Consider the following 14,784-nt stretch of genomic DNA (forward strand, 5'->3'; position numbering starts at 1 on the left):
GGATGATAGTTAAGGCTAAGGAAGATAGAAAATTTCAAAAAGCATGTGTAACTGAATTGAATGGGTTTACAGGGATATTTACAGACATTATTAAGAAGAACTGGAGTATGCTTAAAACAAATAAGGAACTGTTCGATGTGGTGGACATGAACCCATTTTTACATATAGGACTGGTATGAATTTTAAAAGAACATTTGAACATGGTCATTGCAAGCAGTGTTCCAGTATTTTTAATGAGGACAGTATATGTTTACAAAATGGTATGCATAGTAGAGTGAGGTTTTGTAAGGGGAATTGCAATACGAAAATGATAGTGTATCTAGCAGTATGTGCAAACTGTCCTGCATTTTATATAGGAAAAACTGAGAGGGCTCTCAAGGACAGAATGTACGAACATGTTTATGATATTAAGATTAAAAAAGAGGCTAGTGCACTATATAAGCATTCCATCTATTGTTCTGGTTTTAATGGTTTTAAATTTGGTATCACTGACATGGTTAAAATAAATCCTAGAGGGGGAGATGTTAAAAATGTATTGCTTAATAAAGAATTAAAGTGGGAGCTAAGGCTTAAATCTAACATTCCCCCAGGCTTGAATGAATATATTACTATTAAACCAGTGTTAATAGCAAAAGCTTTACAAGTGTAACTATTTTATGAGGTTTATTTTTTAAGATATAACGTATGCAATTTTAATATTATTACTTTCAATATTTTTTTAACATTATACAGCTTTGTTAGGTTACTTTAAAGTTTATTTAGGAATGAAAGTTGTTGTGTCTTTCGGCTTTTCCCGGTTAGGGGTCGCCACAGCGGAAGTCAGGTCTGCTAATGATTGGTAGTTGATTTTTACGTGCCGAATTACCAGCCCTGATGCACAACCTTCAACGAAGGTACGCCCATTCACGCATGTCTCCACACAGAAGACGCGCTAGCTGAGAATCGAACCGGACAGCGTCTTACTGTGAGGCGACAATGCTACCACAGCACCACCACCACAGATTATTTGAAAGTTTGTTTATGTCTTTCGTTTTTCCCGGTTAGGGGTCGCCACAGCTGAACTCCGGTCCGCTGATGATTGGCAGTTGATTTTTACGTACTGGCTTGCCAGGCCTGACGTACAACCTTCAACGAAGGTAGGCTCATTCATGCATGTCTCCACGCAGAAGACACTCTAGCTGAGAATCGAACCGGACAGCGTCTTACTGTGAGGTGACAACGCTACCGCAGCACCACCACTGCAGATTATTTGAAAGTATAATATAAAAATCATACATGTGGATTTGCATCTAAAGGCATTGTGTGTCTTTAAATTTTAATTAGACTTAATGGCATATGGCATAAATAGTTAAGTAAAATAATGTGGAGGTATCTGATGAAGTCTTGTACTCAAGACGAAAGCACTCATTCTGTTTGTGAATAAAACTGTTTGCTGCCTTTCATGGACTTGGACCTCTGGTTGTGGTTTTAGAGTTTCTATAATTATATTTCTACAATTATACTGCTTACGTACTGTAAAAAGTTATTTTTTATATATTTTTTTTTTTTGTGAATTTATTTACCCAGACAGTGCCTGCAAGGAGTGATCAATGTACTATCCCAGAAAACAAAAATAAAATAGATAAACTAAACTTAAATATAAGTTTGGGGGGTATGAAGAGTTTACCCCAACATGGAGGTTCAGGGTGCTTCCCCCCTACAAAAATGTTTATTTTGATCTTTGCAGGTGAGTTGTAGGATATATGTTTTCTTGATCAGTTGTAACTGAATGGTGCTTCTAGAATAATTGTGCATTGCTTGCTGATAGGAGAAGTGTTTTATTCCGGCAGCTAATATAGACACACTGGTGTTATCATTTAAAGTCGTCAGTGTCTGTCATTTAGTAGCTAATCAGGTTTCTTGACTTTCTTTACCCATTATATAATATCCATTATACAGAACATCTAAACAGTATTTTAAAAATCAGCATATTTATTGATTAATTGATTGACTCTTCCTGTTACAAAGAATGTATTAACACTAGAAAGAAGGGTTGTTTGCATAGGTTTCTACAGATGCCTAAAGCATTGAAATAATAATGACTCCAGTCCATAAAATATATTGTCCTTGCAGCATTTAGAAATACCAAGGAAATATTGGAAACAAATATCCATTTAGAAAGTAAAAGTAAAATAACTATAAAGGGGCTTCACATTCACATATTTCATTCCATACTCTTTATAAACACAGTTCTCTTAAGACAAAAAAGAGAGAGAGAAAGAGAACCACAAAGCAAATCTGGAACAAAAACACATTTGTCATCATTTATTTGTTTCTTAATCACCTCTGTTAACATCTTTTCATATCATATTAAACACATCAAAATAAAGCCAGGATTCCTTAAAAAGTAGTTCAGTATCCAATGTGAAAATGCATGGTTGTCAGAGACAATCAGGGTGGGGTCGATTCACTGAAATACATATTGCAATCACATTTTAAAGGGAAATGCAGGAGCCAATGTCATGTGAAAATACCCATACAATGAGCAGTATTATGATAACAAAATCAACTGTGAATGCAAATGTTGATAAACAGCATGGCACAGTGATTTGCACTGAGGTATTTTTGTCAGTGAAGTTACATATTGTCATTTCTTGGGGAAAAGAGAGAGAGACAGAGGGAGAAAGTGAGACACCACACAAAGATGCTTGGACTAGCATCTGCATTAGCTAAACAGCATTTATTTATTTATTTTATTTTATTTATTTATTTATACATATTTTCTATAGGCTAGCAGCTTGTCTCTTTTCAGGGAAGACCTAAGGTGGTATTCATACTGACTAGAGGAAATTTGGCCAGACCTCCGGAGAACTTCCTTTATTCCTTTTGATATGTGCCATGTGATTTTATTTTACATCCACATGACATACCACCAACTCAGGCAGATGGGACCTCAGTTTAACATCTGATCTGAGTGCAGCACCCACTTCTTGTACCTAGTGTCCCTGATGATGCATATTGTCATACTCTATATTGCATATAGATCCAATCACACTAAGCATAACATCACTTCCATGACAGGGACATAGTTCACTATTGTCGTGTGGCTAGAGTCATCATATGGGACCTTGGAGAGATGTGCTGAATTCGCATGGAATTGTATGAGATGCATGGAATGCCAGTTCCTGTAGATACTAAGGTCTGTGTAGCACTGACAATCCTTGCCACAAGGACCTTCCAGTGGTCATCAGGAGGCATAGCAGGTGTGTTACAGGCATCCAGCTCATGAACAGTAGTAGTATGTTATGCTGCAGCATGTGGTTCCCATGTACGCAGGGGACATAAACACCTCTATGCATATGTTACATGAAATAACCAATTACTGGGGGGTTCTAGAAGCCATTGACTGTACCTGCCCCACTATCAGTGCCCTGTATGTACCACATGAGTATCAGTATGCAGTGTCAGCTGTTAAGCTGGATATGGTGTGGCATCTGACTCTGTGCACCTGCCTTCCCATCATGTTCTGGGTCCACAGCAGTCTCCAGGCTCACCTGTCAGGAGGGTCATGGCATTCTATGGGGTGGGCAACGTGGGGGGTTTGCCGGTGCTGTCTGGTGCTGTTTCTGTGATGAGGGATGGAGGCTACTCATTGGGGTGTGTAGCAAGGGGGTTTCATGAATCACCCCAAAGGAGGTGGAAGGACTGTTGACAGCAGTGTTGGACCATTAGCTGGACAACAATTGTCCAGCCTAGAGACCATCCTCATGCAACATGCAGAGTCCCACAGCTACATAACCCCTGATCACTGTGCCAGCAGTAGCTGGGCCCACCCATGAGGGCAGTCATGGTGGTGACTGACTTCTGGTTGTGTGTACCAATGTGCAGCATTTTAGTCAATCCTCACCTCAGCCCACCCTATCCCCCATCATGGTGTTCCCTTTCCTTGCGTGTCACTCCCCTCCTCAGTTTGCTCTTTAGTCCTCCCCCTCACCAGTTGTCTTTCTGTGTCTACCTGTGTCTCTCCTTGTGGCACACTATTTGTGTCAATGCCTCTCCTGTCTGTCTTTGACTGTGTTTTCTGTTGGTTTGTCTGCTCTTGCTGCCAGGTCTATACCCTCCTTCCTATGCAGAACTTCCCAATGATACCTTCCTTATCTACCCTTCTTATAAAACGTAAAAAAATGGGCTTGTACCATAACCCCCCATATAAATCTTCCCTTTCCCTTGTCCTTTTGAATATTCTTCCCCTTGTGATTCCACCTTTCTTACTGTCCTATAGACCCCTCTTATTCCTATTTACAAAATAAACATATACAAACTCTGCTGTGTAGTGCCTCTCTAGGCTCACAGCTGTCCCTGTAGTGTCCTGATGATGCATATGTGGGCACACATCAGCCCAAGCATGCCATATGCATTTCTCTGGCCTTGCTGGTCATGTGATGTCCTATAGCACTATCAGTCTGTTTGTGTGGTTCATGCTCCTTTCAGCAGCAGGTTGTCTACTTTTGTTGCACTGCCCCCTGGCTTATCTATGCAACATTGCTCCTGCTATGTAATTACTCACAACTGGACCACATTACATTCTTCTTCTTCTTTTGTTTTTTCCCGGTTAGGAGTTGCCACAGCGAATCACCTGTCCACTCATGACTGGCAGTGGAGTTTTACAGTGTCGAGTTGCCAGTTCCACAGAAGGCATACACATGCACGCACTCACACCTAGGGCCAATTTAGAGTGTCCAACCCACCTACAGCATGTCTTTGGGATGTGGGAGGAAAGCGGAGGACCCAGAGGAAACCCACGAGACCACAGGGAGGACATGCAGACTCGGCACAGAAGGCACCCCGGCCAAGGATCGAATCGGAGAACCTCTTGCTGTGAGGTGACAACGCTAACCGCTGCTCCACCACGGCCGCCCAACTGGACCACATTACATTACTTTGACTAAGAAAATTAAACCACAAAAAATAATTTCAAAACTTTTCCCACCTTTAATGTGACCTATAACCTGTACAATTCAATTGAAAAACAAACAAATCTGTCACATTAAAGGTGGGAAGAGTTTTGAAATTATTTATTATGGTCTCATTTTTTATATCACAAAAATCTGTGTGTGTGTGTGTGTGTGTGTGTGTATACCATGTATTCTTCCGAAGTCCATCAATCATCTAAAATTTCAGCATTTACAACCTCAGTATAGACACTCTAAGTATAATCATTGCCATTTTAAACTCTATAGAAACTTCCCCCATAATGCACCAATCAACTGTTTCCATATAAAACTGACAATCCTTTGTATAGTCTTAACAGAATGTATTAAATGAGCATTACATCATGGCCATATGTCTGCAGTTATTAACTTTGTAATATACAATACAGAATGCTGCACATTAACATAAAACTCATTTTGAGTTGCCTAACAAAAGCCAGCTATTTCCACCGTACAGGTAACTCTGGTACCTGTCTTGTTCCCTTCTTGATCCATCCATCCATCCGTCCATCTATCTACAACCCCTTTTTCCAATTTTTGCACATGGAGTCAGGATGTCACTTCTCCAGTGACAGTCATCTAGAGCCAGTGTCCACAACTCTGAGTGTCTAGCCCTGCTGTGATTATTCTTCCACACCATACACATGCATGCACACTTACACCTATGGCCAATTTTAGGTTATTTGAGTGTCTGTCCAATCCACGTATTGCATGTGTTTGGAATGTGAGAAGAAATTAGAGCATCCAAGGAAAACTCAAGCAAACACAGGGATGACATGCAGACTCTGCACAGGAGGGACCCCCACCAAGAATCAAACTGGAGAACCTCTTGCTGTGAGGCAACAATGCTACCCAAGTTATCCACAGATAACAATTCTGCTGAGCTCTCCTAACATCTACCCAGATGATCCCCTTACATTTAGTAAGTATATATATCATCTGCTTTAAATACAACAATCCTAACCATCATAACCCCACACTGAATCCATCATGGCAACACAACCTAAATATACCCAAGGAGATAAAGAGATAACAAAAAAAGTGTACTTACATGAGGGGGTGCAGGGGTTTTAGTGTTTTTTTTTTGGGTAGCCCGGGGAACTAGACTTCAGCGAAAGTGCACTTTTGTTTAAGTGGACTTTCGCTGAAGTGTAGGGTCTACTGCTCTATTTCAAAGAAGTGTATTTTCAATGTAGAGCAGTAGACCCATATATATATATATATATATATATATATATATATATATATATATATATATATATATATAGGTTCATAGGTTCATAGGTTGATACTAGGCAATCTGCCCTAGGGGAATTATAAGCCTAGCCAGAGTGTGTTTGGCTTTCGCCACCCTTTTAGATTAGTTGACTGGCCTCTGTATAGTAGGTCACAGAAGATAGCCCTTTTAAGGTTAGTTTACTGTGCCTCTGTCTAGTAGGGACACAGAAGAGATCCCGGGGTAAACCTACGATCTCCCATCCACTCGTCAAGATTTCTCTTGAAGAGGGTCATTGAGGGGCTCTGACTAACATGGATTGGGATTTTGTTCCAGAGTGAGGGGAGCCTCTGGGATATGAATCTGTCCCTCCAGCATGTCCTATTTATTTCTGTGCTGAGGTTTAAGTCCCTGGAGCATGTAGCTCTAAGGGATTTGGATTTCCTGAGGTGGAGCATGTCCATTAATTCTGGGTTGGACATGGCTTTATATGTCAGGCACTGATCGCCTCTGAGTAGGCGGTAAGCAACTGAGTAGAGCTGGAGTTTCTTTAGCCTAACTGCGTAGGGCATCTGTTTGAGCCCCTTGATCTTCTTGGTAAGGTACTTTTGGGGTCTTTCCAGTTGCTGCAGGTGTCGGGTAAGGTACATCCAGAATGGGGCATTGTATTCAATTATGGGCCTGATGAGTGATGAGTAGAGGGGCACAATGACCTCTCTTGATTTAGATGTGAACCCTTTCGTGATAAGGTGGGCTATATAGAAGGTCTTTCTAACCACTTTGGCAACGTGATTGTCAAAGGAGAGATTGCTATCTACTTGTGTCTCCAAATCCCTAATTACTTCTTCTGTACTTAATGGATTACCACCTATGTGGTAATTTGTGGGCACTTTGTTTTTCCCAAAGGGGATGACTATGCACTTTTTGGCATTTAGCTTTAGGCCATGGCTCTGGCACCAGTTATCCATCTCTGTGAGACCCTTTTGGAGGATGCTTGTGTCAGTCGGTGAGTCAATTATGGCACCCAGTTTGCAGTCATCTGTGAACTTGGTCAGCCATAGTCCTCCCGTGTTAGCCTGTACCTCAGAGAAATATATACCGAACAAGAGAGGTCCCAGGACTGAGCCTTGTGGGATGCCACTTGTAACTGGTTTAGAGTCTGACATGGCACCTGCAATTTTGACCATGTGGGTTCTATCCCTGAGCCAGTTTGCAACCCATCTTGTGACATAGGGGTTGATATTTAAGCTGGTGAGCTTATTTATGATGCCAGAGTGGGGTATTGTGTCAAAGGCTTTTGCGAGGTCCAGGTAGGCTGTGTGGACTACCTTCCCTTCATCTATGGCCTTGGTGACTGTTTCAAAGAAGTCGACCAGGTTCAAGAGGCGAATTGGGTGGGATCCAGTGTTTGGAGGTTCCCAATGTCTTTGTTTATGAGTTCCATGATGATATGCTCCATAGCTTTGCAGACCAGGCTAGTCAGGCTTATAGGGCGATAGTTTCCGGGGTCTGTTGTGGCACCACCTTTGTGGAGTGGGACCACTGTTGCTGTACGCCATTCCTTGGGTACATATCCTGTAGTAAGGCTGAGATTGAACAGTGACTTTATGTGAGGGTTCAGTTCTTCTTGGAGCTCATATATATACATGGATCTAGGACTTTTGATCGAAAGATCAAAAGTCTGAATCCATTATCACCAAACATACTTTACCAAAAGCTCTTTCACCAAAAAAGTGCTTACGGTAAAGTATGTTTAAAAAAAAAAACATTAAACCTACTTCTATGCAGGAGGGCAAGCCCCCCTGTGCCCCCCATACCCTCCCCTACTTTAATATTCTCACTCTGAGGTCACACTACATTGGGGAAAAGGGAATTTTCCCTTATCCGCACTGTAGTACGTCCAGCACAACAAACATACTTATCCGACAGTGCTGCTTCAGTGAACAGCACTTTTAGTTAAGTATCCTCGGTGATTTCTGCTTTGGTGGAAAGTGCATTCAGGGATCTGTATGGATCCCACACACACACACACACACACATATATATATATATATATATATATATATATATATATATATATATATATATACAGTGCATGTGAGTATGTGCTTGCATGGATCATTAAATTCACTAAGGTAAAATGTTATACTCATGCTAAAACAAGTTTTTGGAGTCAAACTATATACAACTCCATGCTCGCCCTGTCACATAATAATAATACATAACCTCCATACATCATTATTTGGAGAGGGTACTGCATCATCTCCAAACTGAACACCCTTTAACTCCACTTAGCTTCGATCAAAAGTACTGCCCAACAACATATAGTCTATCCTTGTGTACTACAGCCTAGGAGTTGCTAATATTTAATGGAGGTTTAAGAGGTCTTGCCTTACTCTCAGAAAGGAGGATGTGAGAGGTTTCCCCTGATCAAACTACCCTGTCTTCAGTGACTCTAAATTCAGTCAGCTGTAGTGGAACACAGCATGGGATTCATTCCAGCTATAAAAGGACCATGAAATCATTAACACTAGCAAGGTTTACTTGCTCCACCATCTTCTAATAGTAAGTGAGGCAAAGCAGACTGTAGGAATTAAGTGAAGATGGAAGTTGGGTTGTCAGAACATGGACCACCTCTACAAGTAAGTGAAGCTATATGGCAATAAAATACACATGGTCATCTAGACAGTAGCCTCTAAATAAACATATATAGATAAATAATAGCAACAGTAGAGATAAATTATAATGCATGACCACAGGGGTTATGTGGATGATAGAAAAAAACAGGTACTAAGAGGGATGTAGGGAGAGATCAGTTTAACTTTAGCAAAGCTAACAAACAGAAGTATAGAAAATGAAAGACTGGAACAGTGAACTATTGTTAAAATTGGATAGAAGGTCTTGCTATGAAACAATGAATCTATTCCCTCTTACAATTTCAGCACAGGTTTGTGCCTGGTGCTTGCACAAAGTTTAAATTACAACTTCTTTTTTCCCCTCTTTAAGCTAAATTTGTACTTTCTCTCTTATGAAAAATTAATTATTTATCCTTGCAATTTTCACTAAAACTGTCTTAACACTGTGGTTGAAATATTAATGAGTTTCCAGGCAGAGCTAATATTTCCATATTTATTACCAGTTCACATTTTTTGTGTTTACCTTTTTTTTTTTTTTTTGCAGATCACGTTACCTAGACAAGTGACATATGGCTCTTCTAAAGAAAGGTAAGAAATACAATTTTAATGCTTTGTTTAATTCTACTTTAAAGGATATACTGTGGCCAGAATTTGCTAAAAGTGGCAGAGTTTTTTTATTATTTTACCATTTAGTATAGATGCAGATTGGGCTGATAATATCTGTTAATAAAATATTTTATTTTATTAGTCCTCAAAGGTACTACTGCACTGTTTCTAATGAGGCATGGCTAACAGTGCTTTGTGGTGAGATACCATCTTGGGTAAGTTTAGTCAGGTGTGGACAATTTAAAACTGTTTTGACACTGTTACATAAGAAAACAAAACTAAATTAATTAAATCATTACAACCGCACATAACAGAGTAGGATGGAAATTATCCACACTAGCACACCATTTTCTTTTCTTTTAAACTGGTAGAAAGAAATGGAGCTAAGATTAAGGCTTCATCTATGTACTGGTTATCTAGAAATGCACAACACAATGTTTCTGCTAATGGTGGTGTGATGTATGAAGTACAGGCTGAACAAATTCTGTCTTTCAGAGCATGTAACAATGTAGTTTACAGAATATGAAAAGAAACCCTACTGGAGAACATGTGTTTTCCAACAGGATATTAATGTTTGAGAATAGTTTGATAAAAAGAAGACCATGACTTAATGGCAGCATATTAAACTGCCATAAAGCACAAAGGGAAAAAAAACGGCCACCACATTAATTAGCCTCACCAATTGCAGTTATAATACTTAAAATGCCAGAGTTAGGAAGCAGCAGAAAAACAGAGCTAAAGCAAGTAACTGCATCAATCTTAGTTCTTAAAAATGTAGTTAGTAAAGAAAAAAATAAATCAAAACGGAATTAGTGTAAGTAACTGATTTCATCACCAGCAATTACAAAAGTAAGTGTGTGTGTGTGTGTGTGTGTGTGTGTGTGTGTGTGTGTGTGTGTGTGTGTGTGTGTGTGTGCCTGTGCACATGGGCACACAAGCGCATAAAAGTGCTTATGTGACAGCAGTCTCTCTGCCTCTTCTTTCTGTATTTATATGTAAGTGTCTGTATCTACATGAGTGAGTGTCACTTACTGTCATTTGCTCTAAACAGTAAGTGCCCTTATTTCCACTAGCACGATCCTTCTGAATTACATAACCCTCACCATATGACCCTAGTGTGTGTGTGTGTGTGTGTGTGTGTGTGTGTGTGTGTGTGTGTGTGTGTGTGTGTGTGTGTGTGTGCCTGTGCACATGGGCACACAAGCACATAAAAGTGTTTATGTGACAGCAGTCTCTCTGCCTATTCTTTCTGTATTTATATGTAAGTGTCTGTATCTACATAAGTGAGTGTCACTTACTGTCATTTGCTCTAAACAGTAAGTGCCCTTATTTCCACTAGCATGATCCTTTTGAATTACATAACCCTCACCACATGACCCTAGTGTGTGTGTGTGTGTGTGTGTGTGTGTGTGTGTGTGTGTGTGTGTGTGTGTGTGTTTGTATAGACTATATTTAATACTTACATAACTTATATCTTGGATAAAAAATAATTTCTCTAACAACAATTATATATCGTATACCATCTTTGAAACACTGGGTGAATTATTTTACATAACAAATATAAAAAATGTATATACTACTAATAAAACAAATGCAGAACAATTTGATGGAGAGACCATTTTCTAAGTGCAATAATGCCCTCTAGAGTGGGTACTACAGAGAAATAATGGACATTTGAGTGGTGGGGAGGCCCATTGCCTATGGTGTTTGGTCACACAACACCCCTGGGTGATCTGTTGTTTCCCTGAAATAAATACCATGTCAAGCATTACATTTTCATTTCACTACCTTGCTGTGTGTTATGACACTTATGCAGTGTGCCAGGCATATATGCATCTTAAACATTTTTGTAGGAGATACCATTCCATACAAAGCATTTCCCATGCAGTTACTGACAACACTGTATTATCACAAGATGTGAACTGGCCATCGGAATTATGAAATTTTATTGCCCACCTTGTAAGATCATTATACAGTAGAGTTCATTCACCATCATAACTGAAACTTTTTATAAAGTTGCTACACAGAGGAAGGTAGCAGTAAAACATCAAGGTTTAGGGCAGAGCACATTTCAAGTAAGAGTATTTTTTTTCCCAATGAAATAGATACAAAAGAGCATTAATATATGGTAAGTGGCAGCCATTTTTGATAGCTTGTGTAATGCTCCAAAATATCTTATTTGAAAGTATTTTTCACTGTCTTACATTTTCTACCAATTGTGATTTCACAGTATGAGTTGACAATAAATGTGTTCTTTTTCTTTCGGCTGCTCCTGTTAGGAGTCACCACTGCAGATCATCCATTTCCATTTCTTCCTGTCCTCTGCATCTTGCTCTGTCACACCTTCCACACTCGCCATTACTCTGAACTGTTGATCCCAAGTATTTAAACTCATCCACCTTCATCAACTCTACTCCCTGCATCCTCACCATTCCTCTAGCCTCCCTCTCATTCACACACATATTCTTTCTTAGTCCTGCTGACTTTCATTCCTCTCCTCTCTAGAGCATATCTCCACCTCTCCAGGGTCTCCTCAACCTGTTCACTACTCTCACTACAGATCACAATGTCATCTGCAAACATCATAGTCCACAAGGACTCCTGTCTGATCTCATCTGTTAACCTGTCTATCACCATTGAAAATAAGAAAAGGCTCAGAGCTGATCCTTGATGTAATCCCACCTCCACCTTAAATGCATCCGTCACTCCCACTGCAGAACTCACCATTGTCACACTACCCTTGTACATATCCTGTACCACTTTTGCATCCTTCTCTGCCACTCCCAACTTCCTCATACAATACCACAACTCCTCTCTAGACACCCTGTCATATGCTTTCTCTAAGTCCACAAAGACACAATGCAACTCCTTCTGACCTTCTCTGTACTTCTCCATCAACACTCTCAGAGCAAATATTGCATCTGTAGTGCTCTTTCCTGGCATGAAACCATACTGCTGATCACTAATCATCGCCTTCCTTCTTAACCTAGCTTCCATTATTCTTTCCCATAACTTCAAGCTGTGACTGATCAATTTTATCCTTCTGGAGTTAGTACAGCTCTACACATCACCCTTTTTCTTAAAAACTGGTATCAAATTACTTTTTCTCCACTCCTCAGGCATCCTCTCACTTTCCAAGATTTCATTAAACAATCTGGTTAAAATCTCCACTGCCATTTTGCCTAAGCACCTCCATGCTTTCACGGGTATGTCATCTGGACCAACAGCCTTTCCATTCTTCATCCTTTTCATAACTATCCTTACTTCCTCCTTGCTAATCTGTTGCACTTCCTGATTCACTATCCCCACATCATCCAACCTTCTCTCCCTCACAGTCTCTTCATTCATCAACCCCTCAAAGTCCTCTTTCCATCTGCTCAACACACTCTCCTCATTTGTGAGTAAGTATGTTTCCCTCATTATCCTTTATCACCCTTACCTGCTGCACATCTTTATTAGCTCGGTCCCTCTGCTAGCCAATCGGTACAGGTCATTGTCTCCCTCCTCAGTGTCCATCCTTTCATACAATTCTCCATACTCCTTATCCTTAGCCTTTGTCACCTCTCTCTTTGCCATGCACCTCATCTCCTTATACTCCTGTCTACTTTCTTCATCTCTTTGACAATCCCACTTCTTCTTTGCCAACCTCTTTCTCTGTATACACTCCTGTACTTCCTCATTTTACCACCAGGTCTCCTTGTCCTCCTTCCTCTGTACAGATTTTACACCAAGCACCTTTCTAGCCGTCTCCCTTACGAGCTCTGCTGTAGTTACCCAGCTGTTCGGTAACTCTTCACTGCCACCCAGTGCCTGTCTTAACTCTTCCCTGAACTCCACCTCACAATTACCCTTTTTCAATTTCCACCATTTGATCTTTAGTGCTGTACTCACACTCCTCCTCCTCTTCTTGATCACCAACGTCATCCTACAGACCACCATTCTATGCTCCTAACTATACTTTCCCCGTCACCACTTTACAGTCTCCAATCTCCTTCAAACTGGCCCTCCTGCATAGAATATAATCCACCTGTGTGCATCTTCCTCCACTCTTGTATGCCACCCTATGTTCCTCCCTCTTAGTAAAATACGTATTCACCACAGCCATGTCCATCCTTTTCACAAAATTCATTACCATCTGACCTTCTGCATTCCTCTTCTTAACACCATACTTACCCATCACTTCCTCATCCCCTCTGTTCCCTTCACCAACATACCCACTGAAATCTGCTCCAATCACCACTCTCTCATCCTTGGGTACAGTCATCACCACTTCATCCAACTCACTCCAAAATTTTCTTTCTCATCCATCGCACACCCAACTTACGGAGCATATGCACTAGCAACAGTCATCATTACACCATCAATTTCCAGCTTCATAAACATCATTCTATCTGACACTCTTTTCACCTCCAAAACACTCTTGGCATACTATTCCTTCAGGATAACCCTACCCCATTTCTCCTCCCATCCACACCATGATAGAACAATTTGAACCCACCTCTGATACACCTGGCCTTATTCCCTTTCTATCTGGTCTCTTGCACACACAATATATCAACTTTCCTTCTGTCCATCATATCAGCTATCTCAGTCCCTATACCAGTTATACTGCCAACATTCAAAGTTCCTACCCTCACTACCATACTTCTAACCTTTCTCCTCTCTTCCTGCCTTCGGGCATGCCTTCCCCAACCCCCTCTTCTTCTCCTTCAGCCAACAGTAACTCAATTTCCACCAACACCCTGTTGGCTAACAGTACCGGTGGCGGTCATTGTTAAACCAGGCCTCGACCGATCTAGTATGGAAATCTGTATTGTTGCCTGCATATGTCATTTGGCAAAAGTTTTACACCAGATGCCCTTCCTGACGTAACCCTCCCCATTTATCCAGGCTTGGGACCAGCATGAAGAAATACACTGGCTTGTGCATCCCCAGTGGCTGGGTTAGTTGACAATCAAATGTATTTTTATTAATTTCTATCAATGATGATTATACCAAGATTCTGTTACATAGCTATATACATTAAATGGTCAAGGAACACTGACCATTCATAATGTCAGAATAAAACTTACCTCTGAATCAAAAGTACTTCATCCATTGGAGAAAAACTAGTGCAGGCCCAAGGTGTCACTTTATTCAGTAACAAATCCTGTCTTTCTCGTAGAGTTCAGAATCATGCAATGGAAGAAGATGTTATAGTTACCTTTCACACACCGTCAACAGAATACCAGAAAATACCCTCAAAAACTTAAATAGTCTGGAAGTAAAAACCATTCTCATGGAACTATAAATATGAGGACTATATTAGAAAGCTGGTAAAACATAAAAAATACTCTTTTTTTATCTGCAACAAGTG

General features: G+C 40.3%; 1 protein-coding gene across 1 annotated transcript in view; it reads left to right on the top strand.

The window, feature by feature from the left end:
- The window catches only part of GLT8D2 (glycosyltransferase 8 domain containing 2), a 185,786-nt gene that overhangs the window by 28,292 nt on the left and 142,710 nt on the right, over window positions 1–14,784 (top strand). The window contains exon 2 of the mRNA XM_044087837.1: window positions 9,367–9,410. Within this exon, the coding sequence (XP_043943772.1) occupies window positions 9,392–9,410 (19 nt within the window). The 5' untranslated portion in view covers window positions 9,367–9,391. The remainder of the gene's footprint in view (window positions 1–9,366; window positions 9,411–14,784) is intronic.

This window comes from Protopterus annectens, chromosome 11.part0 (genome assembly GCF_019279795.1).
Source record: "Protopterus annectens isolate FY-2018-M chromosome 11.part0, PAN1.0, whole genome shotgun sequence".
Classification (NCBI taxonomy): Eukaryota; Metazoa; Chordata; order Ceratodontiformes; family Protopteridae; genus Protopterus; species Protopterus annectens.